Source organism: Peromyscus californicus, unplaced genomic scaffold, assembly GCF_007827085.1.
Source record: "Peromyscus californicus insignis strain IS unplaced genomic scaffold, ASM782708v3 Scaffold_3__1_contigs__length_106647218, whole genome shotgun sequence".
Lineage (NCBI taxonomy): Eukaryota > Metazoa > Chordata > Mammalia > Rodentia > Cricetidae > Peromyscus > Peromyscus californicus.
The window spans coordinates 36,665,858-36,687,204 of record NW_026294551.1 but is presented as its reverse complement, the minus strand read 5'-3'; the positions used below and the strand labels follow the sequence as shown (position 1 = coordinate 36,687,204).

Here is a 21,347-nt window from a genome sequence, read left to right as displayed (position 1 = left end):
ACTATACAAAGAGGCAGATCTCATGTGGCTTTTTTTTTTAACCACTAAGGAAAAACAAAGCCTATTAGTAATTTTTACTCTAAACTGAGAATCTTACCCGATATGTAGCGGTTTGGGTTGCTATTAAAACGATCATCCACTAGAATAAGAGCTCCCCAATCATTTTTGTGTCGAATACACCTACAAAAAAGGGGAAAATAAAATGTGTATAAAACATTGAAAATAGAGCCAGATTTCCAAAGGGATAGTTATGAAAATGGTGTTCAGCTATGTATTACTGTAATCAATTCAGTCTGTTAAGTCATTTAGTTGCTCAACTGATTTTCAGTATTAAAAATGTGATGATATCTCTGTCTGCTCACTCTGGAGTTTGGCATTTTTACTCCTTCACTGAGATGGGATTTTGAGGGAATGAAGATAATAAATGTTCAACTTTTACAGTTTAAAAATTTTAATTTCATATGACATTCTTCTTTGACATTATTTTAAAGTAAGCTACAGGTTCCAGGACAACAGATCATATAACATACGGCAGAACAGGAAGAAGTTATATACTGTCATTATTATAGAAGGGTGCTGAAAAACAATAGGAAGTCAGGGAAATCTATTTGGGGTTCACTTTGTGTTTAAAGTGGATTTTGGTAGAGAGGTATTTAAATTAATAAAACATTAAAGAGAAAAAGGTTTCATCTTTTCCATTGTTTTTACTGCCTTGCTCAAATGAATCATGCTCACTTGAGAAATGATATTATACTTCAAGTGAAGCTGACGGTGAGAAACTCTTACTTGTGACTTAGCTGTAAAACCATCTGGTGTATTTCTGAAGGCTGTTATTATATTTCACCGACTTTACTACTCCAGATAATTATAATGCCCATGTAGTCTTTAAAAAAGATGACAATGAGGGGTTGGAGAAGTAACCCAGTTGGTAAAGAGCTTATGGGGCAAGCATGAGGACCTGAGTTCAGATCCCCAGAACTGACATAAAAGCCAGGGTGGTAGCACACTCCTGCAACCCCAGTGCTGCGGGGTAGAGCCAGGAAGATCCTGAAGTTCTCTGGCTCATCTGTCTAGCTAACGGTAAGCTCCACATTCAGAGAGCGAGCCCATCCAAAAGACATAGTGGATACTGACAGAGGAAGACAACTAATGTCAACTTTTGGCCTCTACATGGGCATATACTCCACACCCCTCCCCTATGTGAATGCAAGACATTAAAACAACTGATTAGTTTCTGTTTACTTCAGTTTTCTGCATGTGTCTCTCATAAGAGTGTTTCAATTTATAAACACCTTTATATCAATTAGCACTCATGATACAAAACATTCAGTTGATTGTTACTTTTTCATTAAAAACTTAATTATCATTAAAAACTATGTTCTTTGTTGTAAAAGCTAGTTAGTAACAAGCCTAAGCTACTGGCTGAGCATTTACAATTAATATAAGCTGGTGGTGGTGCAGGCCTTTAATCCCAGCACTTGGGAGGCAGAAGCAGGTGGGTCTCCATGAGTTTGAGGCCAGCCTGGTCTACAGAGTGAGTTCCAGGACAGACAGGGCTGTTACACAGAGAAACTCTGTCTCGAAAAACAAAAAAACAAAAAACAAAAAAGCCTCAGCTGCTGGCAGGACAGAAACTTCCACCAACAAATGGCACCCAAATGTTCAGCAACTACATCCACATAAAACCTGAGAGAGCTTGGAAAAAGAGCTTGAAAAAGGGTTCTAGACAAACAGAATCAGAGCCAAGAGCAGCTTCCTAGTCTTGTGTCTCTCATGCCAGGCCACAGTACAGGGATGCATCTCCTGGCTGCTGCCTGTGGACTTGAGCTGCCAGTGTACCATGAGATAAGTAGCATGACAGGTTCCTGTAGCCTCTCATGCTAGTTAGCTGCAGTCCAGTACACAAAAGAATCTCCTGGCAGTTAGCTACAGGAGGGAGCCAGCCAGCAAAACAGAGGCAGGGGTCCTAGCCACACTGCTTAGCAGTTAAAGGCTCATGCAATCAGAAAAAGATTACAGATACACAGTAAAGACAGATTCAAACAAAACAAAAAACAAAAAAATAACTCTGAATGGGTTGCACTGTGTTTAAAAATACACATAGGCTTGGGAGAGAAAAGGGTAGAGAAAGTCCTTAAAAAAAGGAATAGAGTAATAAAAAATATAATAAACCACATAAAGATGGAAAATACAGAGAGAGTTTGAATCCTGTATGTATTGTGTTGACTTTGAGTTTTTTGACTGCTGAGGAAGGAGTGACATCTCCTAAGAGACACTGGATTATAAAACTGTTGGCTTAAATCAACCCGTATATTTTTAAAATGTCTTGACTTCAAAATGGAAATCAAAAGATGTGTTACTTTGGAGAAGAGATTATGCTTTTATTTCCACAGGAAATGAGAGGCTGTGGATTCATTCCAGGTTAAAGAAAATCAGGTTTGATTGAGGAAGACCCCCTGAAATCCTGACTACAGACATAAAGAAACAATCCTAGAAAAGCTACAAGACATGTGATGTATATTTTACCTGTTCAAACACTTAACAAAAATATCATCTTTGGCTAACTTGTGTACAATGCACTGTCTATACTTGTATTAATGCAGATATGTATATAATTACCTTTAAAATTTTATGTATTTTCAGAGCAAGGGGACCAGACACTAATGAAAACAGATGGCCTAGACGGTCCAACATCTAAAACAGTTTCAAGGATGCTTGCTGAGATGGTCCAGTCTCACAAACTATTCCAGTCAAGACCTAACAATTATCCTGATTTTCTCAAGGTTCCCCCAAAGATTATCAGTGCCCCCAAACAACAGGAAATAGTCTAGATAACTATACCCACATCCCGAAAGATAGGTTATGGATATTTATTATCATTTAAGGGGGGTTGGTTACAAGTTGTTGCTGGTCATAGTCAGAAAAAAAGCTGAACAAGAGAGATTAGATTCACAGATCTCTTTCTGAAAATAAAAAGTGTGTGTGGGGGGGAATATAGAAATGATAGGATAAAAATGTAGACTACTGAATCTACTTTTAAATTAAAAAAGCAACTACTAGTATTAAATATTTTACATTGGAATGGAGTATGGTTTATTGATACAAATTTAAAGTTATTTTTGCTATACTATATGTATGTTTCTACTCTTGTTTGGGGTATTGTGCTTATGTAACCCTTTTAAAAATAGAATGTATAATTAAGAAATACAAATTAATAGTTATCTATAATAGTCAAACTTATAGTCATATTAGCTATGTTTAGATATATTTAGATCGACAGATGGTCTTCAAACACTTCAAAGACCTACAGAATATGGCATTTAATATGTTTAATAATCTAAGGCTTTTCATGACAGCAAGACACTCTACTCCTGGCAGCACCAATTTACTTCAGAGGAGACAATGGGCAACAAAGAAACTCCATATGAAGTTTGCCTTCCTTATGGCAAAAGCTAGCCATTTGGGCAAAAAACTGCCCTTGCCTCAATTGCTGACTATATACTGTCCAAACTGGACCAGCAGGACACACAAAAAAGTGACTGCTAGACTTTGCCAAGACAAGGTAGGACAGCCGTTCAAAATTTCCTGCTTCTCAGAAAAGTCTGTCAGATATACTAGGTCTATAGGCCAAAGACGGATGCCCCAACATTACAGAAGAACTTATGGTGACTGTTCAGGCAGCCAGATGTCCCTGTCATTAGGTAACATTTCATTCTTCTGGGGTATTTGACAGAGTTGAGACTAGGTCATGGTTAAAGTTTTCCTTAGTTATGATAAAAGGTAAATTAGGTATAAAACTTTAGAATCATAAAGGTAAAATAGATAATAGAATACTTTCTCTAATTTTGACAAATACAAATGAGCTAGATATAGTAATTGTAATTCTTACTTAATAACTGTTTTTGTTATATATAATTTTACTATGTTAAAATTAAAACCTTCCTTTTAATTGGGCAAAAAGAGGGAAATGCTTTGGAACAACCCTTTTGTACACTGTAAAGGTATGTCACTTGAATTGGTTTAATAAAAAGCTGACTGGCTGGTAGCCAGGCAGGAAGTATAGGTGGGACAACCAAACCAAGGATGCTGGGATTAAGAAGGGTGGAGTCAGAGGAGACGCCAGCAGATACAGAGGAGGCAGGACTTGTAGAAAATGAGGTAGCAGGCCATGAGCCACATGGCAGAGGGTAGATAAGAAATATGGGTTAATTTAAACATTAAGAGTTAGCTAGCCTGAGCTATTGGCTGAGCATTTACAATTAATATTATGCTTCTAAGTGGTTATCTGGGAGTGCTGACAGGACAGGAAAACTCTGCCTACACTTTGCTGATAGTGTCCCTGAAAATCAATAAACGACAATACAATTAACATACCAAAGGCACAGTATTGTGTGTGAATATTCCAAATGTATGACTTTAGTGGTACTTTGGAAAAACACGTTTTGAAGCTCTAGAAGTTGGCTGGCAATGTAGAATGCGGCAAAGCAGCAAACCTTACATTTTCCACTATTTGCCAAGCAATTCTGAAGCATCCATGCCAAGCCGAGACATAGGAGGGTGCTGAGAATGCAAGTGTATATATACATGTGCTGGGAAGGGACACAAATACATACACAAGCTATTACCTGATGATAAAATATATGCTACAATAGAGATAATGAACATAATCTCCTGGGTTTACTGGGGTAGAAAGAGGTCTAGGTGAAGAAATAGAAGGCATTCACATAGGACATGACTTCAACCAGGCTGTAACTATTACTATGCAATTGAAGAGCATGGAAGCTTATGTGCCAAGGCAGAAAGGCATGCCAGAATATGGTAGGTTTCATGGTGAAAATGTTAGTGGACAGAGGTAGGGAATATACATGAAAAAGCAATTCTGTGGTTTTAAAAGTGTAGGTGGGGCTACAATGTGAAGGGCCAATTAATAACCATCTGACCTCAGCCAGATTAACCAGTCTGAAAACAAAACAGGAAAATTAAATTATGAGGTTCCAACTTGCATTGCTATTAGGTGTTATCAACCGACAAATCAAACATGCTAATATGTAGAGTTTATAAATCATAAAGAATGCAAGTGGAATTCATACTTCACAAGATTTCTTGAAGTTCAAGGTGTTATATTAATATTAAAAAAATCAATGGAGGTAAGAATACTTTAATTTTATAAAAATTAGCATAACAAGTAAAAGTCAAGAATTTAAAAATATATATTCAAGCTTTCCTAGAAACTATAATCAGCCATCAGGAAGAGAAAACAAAATGCTTCAAGAAAAACCATGCAGTGAGCCGGGTGGTGGTGGCACACGCCTTTAATCCCAACACTCGGGAGGCAGAGCCAGACGGATCTCTGTTAGTTCAAGGCCAGCCTGATCTACAGAGTGAGATCCAGGAAAGGCGCAAAGCTACACAGAGAAACCCTGTCTCGAAAAACCAAAAAGAAAAGAGAAAACATGCAGTGCAGTTGGGTGCCAAGGAAAACAGCATGCCAGACAGGAAAGCCAGCAAGACAGCAGCAGCATAACAATGTAATTGGTTTGAAGAGAACAACAAAAAATCTAAATTAAAAATTAAAAAAATTATTTTTGAGACGATAACTTAAAAAGTGACCCCAGAGGCTGGGAATGAGAATGACTCAATTGGTAAAGAGCTTGCCACCACAGTTCTCAACTCCCACTTCTGACGTCCATGAAAAACATACTTTCCTAGAGTTCAAACTAAACGAAATCTTACCACATTGATTTTTTTTTTTTAATTCTCCCTGAGACAGAGTTTCTCTGTGTAGCCTTGGCTGTCCTGGAACTCACTCTGTAGACCTTGAACTCACAGAGATCCACCTGCTTCTGCCTCCTGAGTGCTGGGATTAAAGCTGTGGATCACCACCGTCCAGCTTTCCACATTGATTTTTAAAAGTAGCAAACGTTACTTTTTCTTCTTGGGCACAGACACCACCCCAGACAGTACCACTGTAATCGATTTTACTTCACTCACCTGCCGAGAGCCTGATTTAAGGCTCTGTATGCTTGAATTTCATACCACTGACGGCCAGGCAAAAGGCCTCTCAACTTTGAATGGTGGTCATTGTACTGTCGTTTTAGTTCAACCTAATAATTTAAACATTAAAAAAAAATGTAGTGGATAAGTAAAGCTTATTTTAAACATCATATGAATATCTAACATTTTAAATTTTATTTAGAGTATTTTGTTTTTCAGTTCTGAGTTTTTTCAGTTCATTCATTCTTACATTTTCTCAATGCTCTCAGGTATATAATTATTTGTGTGAGAACATTTCCACACAATAAAATTCACACATTCTCAGTGTATAACATAAGTTCTAGGAAATGTACAGTCTGTAACTATCAGGTAATTATAATATAGATCATTTCAACACTGATATCTTTTCAGCTGATTGCCTTCTTAAACTCCTGGCTGTGGCAGCCACAGACTTGCTTGTTTTTGCCTTTTCTGAAATTTCAAGTAAATGTTATTAGGCATTCTGTACTCATTTGTGTCTATACTGACTACATAGTATATTGTGGTGATACTCTGTGTATGCTCTAACAAATAAAGCTTGCCTGAAGATCAGAGGGCAGAGCTAGCCACTAGTTAGCCATAGAGGCCAGGCAGTGGTAGCACACACCTTTAACCCCAGCACTCGGGAGGTTGAGACAGGAAGTGATATGGCTGGGCGGAGTGAGGAATATAAGGTGGGAGGAGACAGGAGCTTTCTCTCTTTCAAGATGAGGATTTCATAGAGGTAAGAACTAGTGGCTGGCTGCTCTGCTTCTCTGATCTTTCAGCTTTCACCCTGACATCTGGCTCCAGGTTTTTATTATTAAGACCAATTAGGATTCGTGCTACAACATATTACTTTGGGAATTCATCCATATTAAAGTACATAAATGAAACACATACATATTCCATTTATTTATAAAGGCAGTGTGTGTGTGTGTGTGTGTGTGTGTGTGTGTGTGTGTGTGTGGTTTGAATGAGAATAGCCCCCATGGGCTCATATATTTAAATGTTTCCTCACCAGGGAGTGGAACTGTTTGAAAGGTTTAGAAGAATTAGGAGGTGTGGCCTTGTTGGAGGAACTATATCACTGGGGATGGGCTTTGAGGTTTCAAAAGCCTGTACCAGACCCAGTCTCTGCCAGGTTATGGATCAGGATGCAACTCTCAGCTACTTCTCCCATATCATGGCTGCCTGCTGCCATGTTCCCTGCCATGATAATGGACTAAGCCTCTGAAACTATAAGCAAGCTCCCAGTTAAATGTTTCTTTTATAAAAGGTCATGGTCTCTTCACATCAATAGAACAGCGACTAACACACACACACACACACACACACACACACACACACACACACACACACACACACAATCTATCTCATTTTTTTCCAGTATCATGATCCTTGCTTTTTGAATAGAAGTTATCTCATTTATATTTAATGAAGTTATTGTTATAATCAGGTTTAAGATTACCATATTGCTGTTTTTTCCTATTATCCCATCTACAATTCCATTTTTTTTTGTATCAAAATTTTTTCTAGAGAGGCCACAGGCCTTGCCATTACAATGAGCAAGCATGTGATGGAGATGGGAGAGAAAGAGAAGCAGAGTAGTTTGTACACTAAGAGGCGGAACTAGAGATGTGCCGGTGATGAGAGGTCTGCGCTGCCACCTGAGGCCATGACGGCCCAAGGGCCATGTCTGGGTCCGTGGCCCTACCACAGCCAGGCGGGGTCTGTGTCAATATCCCTGGCCCGTGTTATCACCAGAGACAACATGCACATCTGTGGTCTTGGTTACCATTTAAGGACATGTTGATGTCCAAGTGCCTCGCTGAGCTGGCCCCGCCCCTCAGCAGGGCTGTGTGGGAGAGCTGGCCCCACCCCTCTCCTGAGCATCGTGAGAGAGCTGGCCTTGGGGCACGGCTGTGGGAGGGCCAGCTGGCTAACCAACTCAGCTACCACCCAAGCCCACATCCAAGGTTTTGAGTTGGCCCAAGTCTATCCCACCTATGAGCTGCTGGAGCGCATGAAGGGACTGGTCCTGAAAATCCAAAGCTGCAGAAGCACCATGACTCAGGGCAACAGCAGGACATCTGAGAAGAGTTTTGGTGAGGGTCCAGTGTCAATGGTATAGCAAAAGAAAGAGGCTTTGAACCAGTCCGTCTTGTTATAATGAACATTTGTAAGTAAAGCTATTTGGACAAAAGGATAGACTGTGTGACACACTGTGGCTTCCGCGGCAAGATTTTTGTTTTGTTTTATTTTTTATTTTCTTTTGGGGGAGGTTACAAGGGTGGAGGGCAGATACAGAAGGACTGGGAAATGAGTGGGATTGGAGTGCATGATGTGAAATTAACAAAGAATCAATAAAAAATTACGAAGAAAAAATTTCTTCCTAGTGTTTCCATCTCTAAGTTTTTTCCATTTTTTTTTTTTTTAATTTTCTGTGTATGATTGTTTGCAGTATCCTTGGAGGCCATAAGAGGGCATTCAATTCCTGGAATTGGAGTTACAGTAAACCACTATGTCAGTGCTGGGAATAGAACCCAGGTCCTCTGGAAGAGCAGCCAGTGCTCTTAACTGCTGAGCCATCTCTCCAGCCTCTAGTGTTTCCATTTTCATTTTTAGTGATTGCTCTAGAGTTTACAACACACATCTTAACAACACAATCTACCTTAAAATAGTATTAGACTATTTCACAAGCGGCCTAAGAATGTACTACAATTTAATTTCTTTTTATGTATTTATGCCATTTTAGGTTTTTTTTTTTTTTTTGGTTTTTCGAGGCAGGGTTTCTCTGTGTAGCTTTGTGCCTTTCCTGGAACTCACTTGGTAGCCCAGGCTGGCCTCGAACTCACAGAGATCCGCCTGGCTCTGCCTCCCGAGTGCTGGGATTAAAGGCGTGCGCCACCACCGCCCGGCCTTAGTTTTAGAAACACTATAAAACCATAATGTGTTCTTCTTATTCTTTTAAACAAAGCACTTATTTAAACTATTTCTAAATTATGGTATAAGTTTTGGTTTACATAGAAGTAAAACAACAGTACAGAAATTTCATGTGCTAAATTTCCTCAGTGTTAACAATTATATTACTAAGGTGCCTACTTCAAATTCAGAAACTAGCATTGGAATACTCCTGTGGTCTATGTGCTTTATCCAAATTTTCACCTTTGCAGTAATACATTTTTTTTCTAACTGTGTAATTATTTACGCATAGCTTTATGGTTCCTGGCACTTCTTACTCTCATCTCTAGATTTAAGTTTCCAGATCACAACAAAGCAGAATGTAATGTGTGTGGAGATGTCATGAGGAAATTTATTACTTTGTGTGCTAGACTACTTTAAAAAGGATTCTGCCCATGAGTGGTAGCACACATCTATAATCCCAGCACTAGGGAGGCAGAGGCAGACTGCTATCTGTGAGTTCCTAGCCAGTCAGGTTACATTGTGAGACCCTGCCCTTAACAAACAAACAAACAAACAAACAAACAAACAAACAAATAAACAAATAAATAAGTTTAAAGAGAGAAACATTACTTAATACTGGTTTGCTGGTAATTAATTTTAGCCAGCCTTCCTTGGGAACTGGAGGTCGATGACCCAAGGTCCTTCAATATGTAGCCCAGGCTGGCCTCAACTCATGATCTTTTTGCCTTAGCCTCCTGAGTGCTGGGATTATAACTACGTCTTCATTTATGAGTGAAGAAATTCAAGCTGACATTTTTGTTTTCCTTCAGTATGTTAAGATAGCACTAAGTTATTCTGACTGGTGCAGGTTTAGATAGAAGTCTGCTGTTCATGTCCTCTGTATGACGTCTTATTTTCTGACTTTGTATTGAATTGTGATGCACCTGTGTGCCTCTTCTGCATGAGTGCTGGCCTAGAGGATCAGTGGGTTTACGGTTTCCTTTACATTTGTCCCCCCAAGACAGAGTTTCTCTGTGTTACAGCCCTGGCTGCCCTGGAACTCACTTTGCAGACCAGGCTGTGTCAGCCTTCCGAGAGCTGGGATTAAAGGTGTGTGCCACCACTGCCCGGCTACATTTGGAAAACCTTTAACCGTGACTGTAATTCTTTTTCTGCTTCCACTCTCTCTTCTTCTGGACTCTTAACTGCACAGTTGTTTAGCCACTTTCTATTACTCTACAATGACTTTTAGTGCTCTGTTCTGTTCAGTTAGTCTACTTGTTGTCACTCTACATACTTCATTTTCAGAAATTTTTACTTGTGTATTCATGCTCACTGATCTTTCTTAGACACCTAACTGACCAAGTACATTGTTTTACCACAATATATTTTCCCATATCTGGACATGTCACAGAAGTACTTAAAATTTTATTTCTCTTTTCATCGCGGTCATGCTTTTCTCCATCTTCTTTGACTATGTGAAACATGAAACATAAAACAGAAGATACTTTAATGTCCTTAACATGTCATTTATGGTTTTGTTTCTAGTGGTACATTTTCTCCACACTAGAGGCTGTATTTTTCTCTTTGCAGTCTGCTAATTTTTGATTGGATCCAGGACATTGTGACTATTACATCAATGGTTATTTGCATCTGTCACAGTAATTTCAGTAGTGCTGTGTTTTCTTAGGTTCAGATAGGTGATTTGGAAGCAGCTGATCAGAGGCTTGTCTTCTTTTTCTTTCTTTCTTTTTTTTTTTTTTTTTTTTTCTGAGACAAGGTTTCTCTGTGTAGCTTTTGGAGCCTGTCCTGGAACTCATTTTGTAGCCCAGGCTGGCCACGAACTCACAGAGATTCACCTGCCTCTGCCTCCTGAGTGTTGGGATTAAAGGCGCGCACCACCACTGCTTGTTTTCAAATGCAATGAGAACTGCTCCAGAGCATCCTGTGGTCTAGGGCTAATCTATTTCCAGAAAACAAATGAAACTTCTCTGTGTCCAATGCCCCGTGGATTATGAGCTGCCCTCCACCCCATGGCTATGAGAGCACAAACCAGTCCCAGGCATCTTATAAGGTTAAGGAATTGTCCACCTACTCTTCCCTGACCTCAGGAGGTCCCACTCATGTCTCTGCCAACCACTGTTCATTTAATGGTTCAAGGTGGTTCCTTTGCAGATATCTGGCACCCTCTCCCTGCACGGTCCCATCCTCTCTGGTACTGAGCCTTGCAAATTCTCACTGCAATGAAACCTTTCACATCAGTGGGATTACTAGGCTCTGGCTTTATTCTTCCTACACTGTGTGCTGGGGCCTGGTACTGTGGGGCTCATTTTCTTTTCTTTTCTTTTTTTTCTTTCTTTTTTTTTTTTTTTTGGTTTTTCAAGACAGGGTTTCTCTGTATAGCCTTGGCTGAACTGGAACTCGATTTGCAGACCAGGCTTCCCCTGAACTCACAGAGATCCACCTGCCTCTGTCTCCCGAGGGCTGCGATTAAAGGTGTAGTGTTGAATATCTTAAAACAGTGTTTTGTCATAACATTCACTTTTCTAGTTCTTTTAAGCAGGTGGGCATAGTTGGTGTGTTATTCCCTTGAGATTGAATTTGATTTTAAAAATTTAAAGGAGAATTTGCCTATACACAAAGAGAACTGTTTAATGTGCCTCCATTATGAACACCGACGGTACCTCGACCACCCTGCTCACTGTGTGACCTTGCACATGTTTTACAGTAAACTGCACAGGTGACTGGTAACTTTGCCATTCGAATCCTTTTCACCTACAAATGAAGATACTCTGGTTACAAGAGTTACTGAACGCTTAAGTAATTCTTTCTAGGTAGGAAGCCAGACTCCAGTTGTGTATCACTAGGGGCTTGAAACAGACTTCTGCAGTGTCTGAAGGCTTCGTGTTCCCAGAGTTCAGAGCTTTTACCCCACTGCACACCATCATCAACAATACATTCATTTCTTTAAGTCAAATTGTTAGGAAAGTTTTATTGAGTGGGATAAAATAACTCCAAAGTTAACTGTAAAAAGAAAAATCTGTGCGATAATGACTTCCGTGTTCAGTTAGATATTTAAACAAACACTCATTTAACAGTGTAGTGCTAATATCCCAACACAGGACCTGATAAATCCAACACTGGAACCCAGAACAGAATCTGGAAATGGATCACTGTTTATCTGGCCGAACGAAGGGGGAATTTTCAATCAGTGAGAAAAGGATAAACTAGTAAATACTGCTAGGGACAACTTTTGGAAAAGCAATGAAACACGTAATAAAGTTATATCTCCTTCTATCATCTATACAGATACTCTAAAGACACTTTGAAAAACCTATAAATAGTCTCAAGAAAACACAGCAAACTATAATTCCAGTGTGGGAAGGTCACCCCAACTCAAGCAAGCCTACAAAACAAAGGCCACAGGGGAAGCCTTAACCAGCTGAGCAATCTTGCCAGCTCCTGGTTAAAGGTCTGGTAGTGAGTGTTCAAGGTGACTCATCCATGGCTTACCAGTCATCACCTAACTCAAGCTAAGAATAGAAGAGACACATAAATGGTCAAAGAACGCTTAGGGGTGCTGTAATTGCCAGACTGGTGATAGCTATAATTATTGGTTTAACCCCCTGACGGCCATCTGAGACATCAAAAATGCCATTCACCATGTTAACAATAAAGAAAATTCAAAGTAATGCCCATTCTAAATCAATCCCAACAAAGAATTAAACCAAACTCCAACAAGGCCCAAGAGACAGTTTAAAGATCGAGTATTTTTCTGAGATCTCAATAACAAACCATCAAATCACACAAGTTCAAGATGACCAGATGCTAATTGAATTGCCCATAAAAACAAAAATCAATATTCCACAGAAGAAAACAAGATTTAAAATCTCTTTAATGTACCATCCATAATGTCTAGTATACAATTAAAAATTACTAAGAAAACACGACACACATTAGGGAGGGGGAAATATAGGCAGTCAACAACAACAGTTGGGAAGCATGAGGGGAGATTTGAGAATGACAGACAAAGACTTTACAGCAGATACTGGAGACCTATTTAAGTAACATAAAAACACACAGTTTAGGGGGATGGTGGCTCAGTGGTTAGAAGCACTTACTGTTCTTTCAGAGGACCTGGGTTCAGTTTCCAGCACCCACATCAGGTGGTTCACAACCTCCTGTAAGTCCAATTTCAGGGGATCTACTCCCTCTGACCTCCAGCAACAAGTGCATGCAAGTGTTTCAAATAACCCTATATAGGCATGCATGTGCACATGCCTCCACACACAAAAATGAATGAATCTTTTTTAAAAAATGGTTTAATGAATAAACTCTAGATAGTCTTGGTAGAGAAATGAAATTTTTTATTTTATTTTAAAATGTATGTGTGTGCATGTGTGTGTATGGTGTGTATGTTGCAAATGTGTGAGTCTATGGGTTTGCACACCCATACACACACATGCACAGACCTCAGCAAGACTTCAAGAGTCTTCATTACTCTATGCATCGTTGTGACAGGGTCTCTTACTGAACTGAAGCTTGCCATTTAGGCTAGACTGCCTGGCCATACAGCACTTGAGATCTGCCTGTCTCAACCCCCCAATGCTGAGATTACAGGCATATGTGTCCATGCCCAGCTTTTTAGATGGTCCTGGAGATTCCAACTCAGGTCCCTATGCTTGCAGAACAAGCACTCTTGCCCAGTGAACCATCTCCTCAACCCTGGAAGTGGAAATTTTACAAATTCACATTGGAATGGTCCAGTTGAAAAATAAAGTAACAGGATTTCACTGAATGAGTTCAGTGGCTGAGAGTGGAAGGCAGAGAAGCATTAGTGAGTGATCAGAAGAGGCCATCAGCAGCAAACACACCAGTCAGAGCAAAGTAAAGACGCACACACCAAGAAGACACTTGTGTAAAAGAATCAACACATATAAAAGCATTCAGTGACAGTCCAAGCAAACCATAGCGTTAAAATAGTAGCAATGCATTTAACATAATATGCCATGGGCTGGCAGAGGGCAGTTCAGCATGGAGTGCTTAGCTGGCATGTGTGAGGCTCTTGGTTCATTCCCAGTACTATTAACACATGTGCCTCATAAGTCTCTATTGCTTAATATTGATATCAGCCCAAGAATGAACTGCTTTTTTACACAACCAAATTCAAGTTCAAAATATTCTAGTGGACAGCTGTCCCTCCATACTGATACGTTCTAATTGGAGTCAACCAACCACTGATGGAAAATATCTAGAGCAAAACAAAATCACCCTGGGTGATCCTGAACATGTATAATTTTTTGTGATTATTCCCCAAGTCCTGCAGTGAAACAACTATACAGCATTTACACTGTACTAGGTATTGAGAATAATTTAGAGATGATTTAAAGCACGCAGGAGGACAGGCATAGATTAGATGCAACACTACACTGGTAAGGAACTTGAGCATCTGAGCATGTTCTTCTCTCCATGTTTTCTGGAATCAATCTTCCACAGATGCTGACAGGTGACCGACTGTATTACAATTTCAGAATGTTTACACTAATTGAGTGGGGGAAAAAAAGGAGCTAGTCTGAAGTAGCTCTTAAGGATGCTGCAGAAATGTAATAAAAAAAAACCATTTAAAGTATGAAAACTGAAACAGTGAAGGAGAATTGTAGAAGCTCAAACACTGAACTCAGTTCAACATATGCAGTTTGGGCTGGATGTAGGTCACTATGCTAGGTAACAGGAATGCAAAGGTGAGGTAGAAATGCTTTTCTGCCTGACAAGAACTTAAACAAACAGAAAAGACGAGAAGCACAAACGGACATCAAACGAAGATGTTAATGTCGACTACAGTGGATGGAAGTGAGGGAAGTTGAGCAATGAAGATAGTTCATGAACGTGGTATAAAAATAGTGACGTAAAGGAATTGAAAAGAGGCCCGGTTTGGACCACAGTGCCAGCCTACAGGACTGGAGTCACCAACTAGAAATGAAGGAAAATGCCAAACTTACCCAGAGTAGGTAAGTATGTTTAAAGAAAAAGGTAAATCTGACTTAGCTCGGGTTAAACTTCTAAACAAAAAGTAAAAGTTGATGGTGAGCCGGGCACAGTAGGGTAAGGAGGAGTAGGCTAGCCTAGGAGTTGAAGGATAGCCTGGCAGCGTAACAAGACCCTGTCTCAAACAAAAATGTAAGGAGGAAAAAATTTTTTGAAATAAAAACTGAAATTAAGAAATAGCTAAACACCAAAAACTGGAAAATCTGGGAACCAAAGTTCTTAGTATAGAATAACAGCATTCAGTGAGTTCCTCTAGAGATCCATACACAGTGTAATGACTGAGTAACAGATAGTAACACACAATTCACCTAATAATTTTACAAAGAAGACAGTACTTCATGTTAAAGATAAGAAAAAGAGGAATGAAAAGACTAAAGTGGTGCTGGGATTTGGATCAAGCTCAGAGTCAGCTCTCTTCAAGAGCGAACGCCACAGAGCTGAACACCTGCACAGCCATTCTGAATGACCCTACTACCTAATGTAACTAGGTAAGCCAAGTCTGTTGTGCCTTACTTTTCCTACTTTTTTCCTACTTAAAAATCGGAGTAAAGAAAACTAAATGAAAAATGTTCTAGAATTTCATCGAATGTATAATGATCACCAAGCATGAAAACCAATGTCCAATTTAAAATGACACACAGCATATGTGAAAAAGCCAGCTTCTCCTGCCAGCAAATAGCCTAAATGCTAAGTAAAGCAAAGGCTGGAAGGGATTAGCTGAAATGTCAAAAGACAACCTTTTACTTTTACCTGCTCATCCTTATAAACATTCTTAGTCCTCAGGCACGCTTTCCAAACAAACAGTTTCAATCCGAAGCAGCAGAAGGCCCTAGGCAAGCTCTGCCATCTAGTAACTGTCAAAGAGATTACTCTTTCATCTAGTTGGGAGGTCATGCCCACATTCACATCAGCCACACAGCCAAACAATATTATACCTGTGGACCAATGCTTCTCTAATGCCTAATGAGACGGACATTTTGCATTATGGATGTTAACTGTGAATGTTTTTTCCAAGCTTTGACAGCAAGTAAACATCATAAACTGAGCTCAAGTGTGGTTTGAAAAGACAATCTTTTAGATTCTCTACCATAACTTTTAAAATACATTTTACAAGCCTTCCCCCCAAACAGGAAACTATGAGCAGCTATGCTGTCTGGAAGAAGTGTAAATCACGCGCTCCCTGTCCATAATAAATCAGTGTATGTGTAATTTTGGAAAAGTGTGTAAGGAGAAGTGAGAGCCAGCTACTTTATCGAAGGATGCAAACTGAAAGCCATGGACACACTAGCATGTCTCTTAGTCATGCTTAGAACAGGAAGAACTATTTGCCAACATCTAAATATTTGGCTTTTTCATTGTTTTCCTCAGTCATTTAAATAACCTGCTTATTATAGTTAAGAGAGTGTGCAACACACCAGGGTCAGATGCTACACGGATTTATTAAAAACATATTTTTGTTTACTGTTAACAGATTTTAAAGTTCATTCACAATGAAAGGTATTCTTATTTTGGTAGTTTCTAGAGAAATAAAAATGTATCTCAAAGATGTATGCATGTTATCAAAACGTAACTGATAAAAGCAAGAGAATAGCAGGGCCACAGCTGCAGACTTGAACAGTGAAGCCACTGAGAAGCAAGACTGGGGTGTATCTACAGAACAGTGTAAAAAGTGAAAATAGAAACCATTCAAGCACAAGTTATATGATTTTGTATTTTGATTTACAACATAATATATTCAAGATCAAACAGTAAGTTCCTTAATAGTCCGTGTCTCGATTTTACTAGAAGCAGCAGTAATTCACAATAAAAAATGCACTTAAAGTCAGGAATGGTGGTGCACGTCTTTAATCAGCACGGGGGAGGCAGAGGCAGGCCGATCTCTAAGTTCAAGGCCAGTATAATCCACAAAGCAAGTTCCAGGACAGTCAGGGCTACATAGAGAAACACTGCTTCGAAAGACAAAAAAAACAAACAAACAAAGCACTTAATTAAAAAAATAATCATTTATATCCAAAGGATTATATTCCATATCAAAAAGTTTCATCACAATTTTGAACTTTATTTTTCAATTTTCCATCAGCCCCCAACAATGTTAGTTTTAATAAATAGTCCCTGGGTAACAGTAATCTTTTAAGAGTCTTTAGACTTATTTCTACATTTTCATTTGTGTCTGTGTGTGTCCTGCAGAGGCCAGACAGGGAACCAGAATTACTGGTGATTGTGAAGAGGGCATCAGAATTACAGGTGGTTGTGAGCTACTCAGTGTGGGTGCTGGGAACTGAACTCTGGTTCTCTGGAAAAACAGGACACACTCTTAAATGTCGAGTCATTTCTCCAGCTCCCTTTTAGTAGTGTTGTAAGTAGTTTCTGAAGAAATAAATGGTTTGACAAAAACGAGTTATAACTATAACTGTATCTCTTCACATTACAACTATCACACATGAAAGACAGATTTTATTCAAATTCATACAAATGTGTATTATGATTTCAGCAATATATGCCCTCCTGAAAGCAACCAATTCAAGCAGAATTTTTTTTTCTTGTATGAAAGTTGAAGACCAAAGTTCAAGCCTCCAAACTAGGTGTGGTGGTACACACTTGGAATCTTAGTATTCCAGAGGCTAAGACAGACTTTAAGGACAGCCTTGGCTACATGGTGAGTGGAGCCTGGACTACATGAGACTCTATCTCAAACAATACAAAAAGAAAGTTCAACAATCAACAATTAGGACCGGATCAAATTAAAATCCTTCTGTACAGCAAAGGAAACAATTAAATAAAGAAAGCCTACATGATGGGAGCAAAATCTCTACTAGTTATATATATCCGTCAAAGGATTAATATGCAGAATACACAAAGAACTAAAAAAATTAAATACCAACAAATAAAAACCCAGTCAATAAGTGGGCTAAGGAAACAAACAGGCAGTTCTCAAAAGATGAAATGGCCAACGAATATGTGAAAAAAATTCCATCTTTTCAGCCATGTGAGAAATACAAACCAAAAATATATTGAGATTTTCTCTTTTCCCTCAGTCAGAGCGCCAGTCATCAAGAACATAGACCACAACAAAGGCTGGTAAGGAGACGAATAAAAGGGAATCACATGGCTGTGGAAACGCTAAGCAGCTCAGTCACCATGGAAATCAGGGTAGAGGCTTCTCAAGAAAACTCCACACAGATCTACCATACGACCCAGCTGTACAGCTCCTGGGTATTTCCCCAAAGGACTCTGAGTCAATATATCACAGAGATACTTGTATATCAATGTTAACTGCAGCATAACTCACAATGACAAAGTTGTGAAGTCACCCTAAGTGTCCATCAACAGGAATGAAGAGAGAAAACGTGCTACATAGACACAATGCAACGTTTTCAGCTGTAAAGCAGAAAGAAGCTATGCTATTTGCAGGAAATGGACGCAAATGGATGATCACAGTAACTGAATTAGGCCAGTCTCAGAAAACAAATGTTTTCTCTCACTTGTAATTCCTAGTTTTTTATATACAGTTGAATAAAATCATAAATGCATATATAAAAGTGAAACTGCCTAGAGCAGTGGTTCTCAACCTTCCTAACGCTGTGACCCTTTAATACAGTTCCTCATGCTGTGGTGACCCCCAGCCATGAAATTATTTTCATTGTTACTTTATAACTGTAATTTTGCTACTGTTATGAATCATAATGTAAATATTTGTGTTTTCTGATGGTCTAAGGCAATCACTGTGAAAGGGTCATTTGACCCCCAAAGAGGTCATGACCCCACAGGTTGAGAACCACTGGCCTAGGAGGCCAAAGGAGACAAATAAGTAGAAGAAGTGATTAGAAGAGTCAGGGTAGGAGGTATGGGAGAATATGTTCAACATATAATATTTACTTGTATGAAAAAAAATCAAATTAAATTTTAAAAAACTTAAAGTTCAAATTTCCAAATAAAAAAGAACAATCATCTAAAGTCATTAATTAATAATATTAAGAAAGCATCCTTTAAGAAAATGAACATTCAAGAAGAACGGTTTTAAGTCTAGTGAACGGTTTAATTCTGGTGGCATTTACAGCAGACCAAAGCTGGAGACAAAGCCAGTGCATGAGAGACATTTACCGTTCAGAGCTGCACTGCAGTGTAAACACTTTTATCATCGTATCACAATACAAATTCCAACAGTTCAAGCTCTCAACTGAGCCCGAGACCTTGTAATGTGGAATAATTTGGCTAGATAAAAGGAGTGTAACTGGTTTTATTTCATTTGGCATATTTTCAACATTTCTGAAACACCAAGTTAACCAAATATAGAACATTTTTTTTTAAATGAGGGAAAAAAGTTTCTGCCAAGAGTTAAGAAGCCAGGCTCCCTTTTAAATAATAATAATATAAAGAAGCACATTAGAAACCGTTTTCAACTGTTACTTTCTGTTACATTAGGACTTACCCACAATAATCTACCAAGAAATAAGAACTAAGACATAGTAACAGCAATATAACTTAATTCATATGTGCTTCAAAACTGCTTTTGGATAAGATCCTTTTTTAGAGAAATCTATTAAACTTTGTGTCATAAATTGTAGCTGTTGAAAAAAACACCTGAAATTTGACATTTAAGAAACAGCTGGGCTGAGGCTCAGGGAAAGATGTTGTCCAGCACGTACAAGGCTCTAGGTTCAAACCCCAGGAAAGAAACCAGAGGGAGAAGTCAGGTATCTTCTGTTCTTTACACAGCCGCCACCACTACTTAAAGCAACTTAGCTGTGGATACCCCTTGGAATATTATTTAATTGGGTACTCCCGAGTAAATCCTTTGATAATAATGACACAAAAACATCTCAATTGGAATGGATCTTAAATTTTCATTATCCAAATAATTTGTCAAGATAGAGCACAGGGCAAAAGGGGAAATTAATATTTTTCTATTAAAAGGAAAACAGCTAGCTTTTTTAAGCCATGAAGGAAACTGTACTGTGCCTATTCTGGAAAGGACTTAGTTTAAAACTTTATAGACTCATAGACATTACGGCAATTTAGTAAAGGTAGTCATGTTAAGATATTGCTTAGATATACATGTAAATGCTTCAGTTAGCATCACTGAAAAATGCCACCACTCAAGCTATTCTGAAGAGGGAAGCAGAGCTGCGAAGGCACATGGCCTGTAGACATTGAGTTCTCCCCACAGGCTTCTTTTCTGAGGTCCTTCTCCCATAAAAAAGAGGAAATGATTTCTGCCAACCTTACCTCATACACTGATTGAATAAAAAGACAATGAACATGAAGCAGGAAAGCATCATATACTAAGAGTGAGTTGGTGAAGTGCCCAGTGGTGCAGGCCAGTAGTAATCCCTGATATTCAGGAGGCTAAGGCAGGAAGAATTCAAGTTCAAGGCCAGTCTGGAGAAGTTAGCAAGATCTGCTGTATCAAAAGAAAAAGGAAAGGAGGGAGGAAGGAGGCTGGGGCTATATTTTAGGATTAGAGCTCTTGTCTAAGGTATGTGCGAGGCCCTAGGCTCCATATCCAGCAATGAAGGGAGAGGGAGGAGTAAGCGGGTTCAAGTCTTTACTTTTCTTATATTTTCTAAGACACAATATAGATATTCTGTGGACAGTCAATTGTAATACACTGTTGCATGAACATGAAAGAAGTCATAGGATTATGTAGGTTATATAGTCATTGCTTTAGGTTCTTCACCTCAAATCAGGGTTTTAACACCTGGTTATTTAAGTACACTAATGAATATATATATAGATATATATACCTATATATATATCTATATATACCTATATATATATCTATATATCTATATATAGATAAATTTCTTTAGTTTATGGCACTTTCATAAAAAAGAAGAAAAATAATCAGTGAAGTGACAGAGGCTTTGTCCAGTTCCGTGGTTCTTTCATCTAGATGTTTCTATGCACTTGGTGGTTTGTGATTTCATCACATTTGTTAATAGGTCAAAATGCAAATCTTCATGAAGACCATCACCCTAGAGGTGGAGGCCAGGGTTATTGAGAATGTGAAGGCCAAGATCCAAGATAAAGAGGGCATCCTTCACGTCCACTAGCAGAGGCTCATCTCTGCAGGCAAGCAGCTGGAAGATGGCCACACTCTTTCTGATTACAACATTCAGAAAGAGTCAACCCTGCACCTGGTTCTCCGTCTGAGGGGTGGCTATTAATTCTTCAGTCTGCATTCCCAGTGGACAATGATGGCATTACTCTGCACTGTAGCCATTTACTCCAATTTAAGTTTAGAAATTTTACGCTTCAGTAATAGCTGAACTTCTGTTAAAAATGTTGATAAAGGTTTCATTGTATGGTTAAAAAAAAAAACCAAAAAACAATGAAAATAAGTACATCAGCAGACTATATAGAGCACACTGTTCAATTTTGAA

The 21,347-nt window shown here is 38.8% G+C and overlaps 1 protein-coding gene across 1 annotated transcript in view; it reads right to left on the bottom strand.

Moving 5' to 3' along the window:
• Positions 1 to 21,347, bottom strand: part of Brip1 (BRCA1 interacting helicase 1) — a 145,613-nt gene that overhangs the window by 16,649 nt on the left and 107,617 nt on the right. The window contains exons 17-18 of the mRNA XM_052758486.1: positions 5,992 to 6,104; positions 98 to 180 (exon numbers count right to left, since the gene is read on the bottom strand). Of these exons, the coding sequence (XP_052614446.1) occupies positions 98 to 180; positions 5,992 to 6,104 (196 nt within the window). The remainder of the gene's footprint in view (positions 1 to 97; positions 181 to 5,991; positions 6,105 to 21,347) is intronic.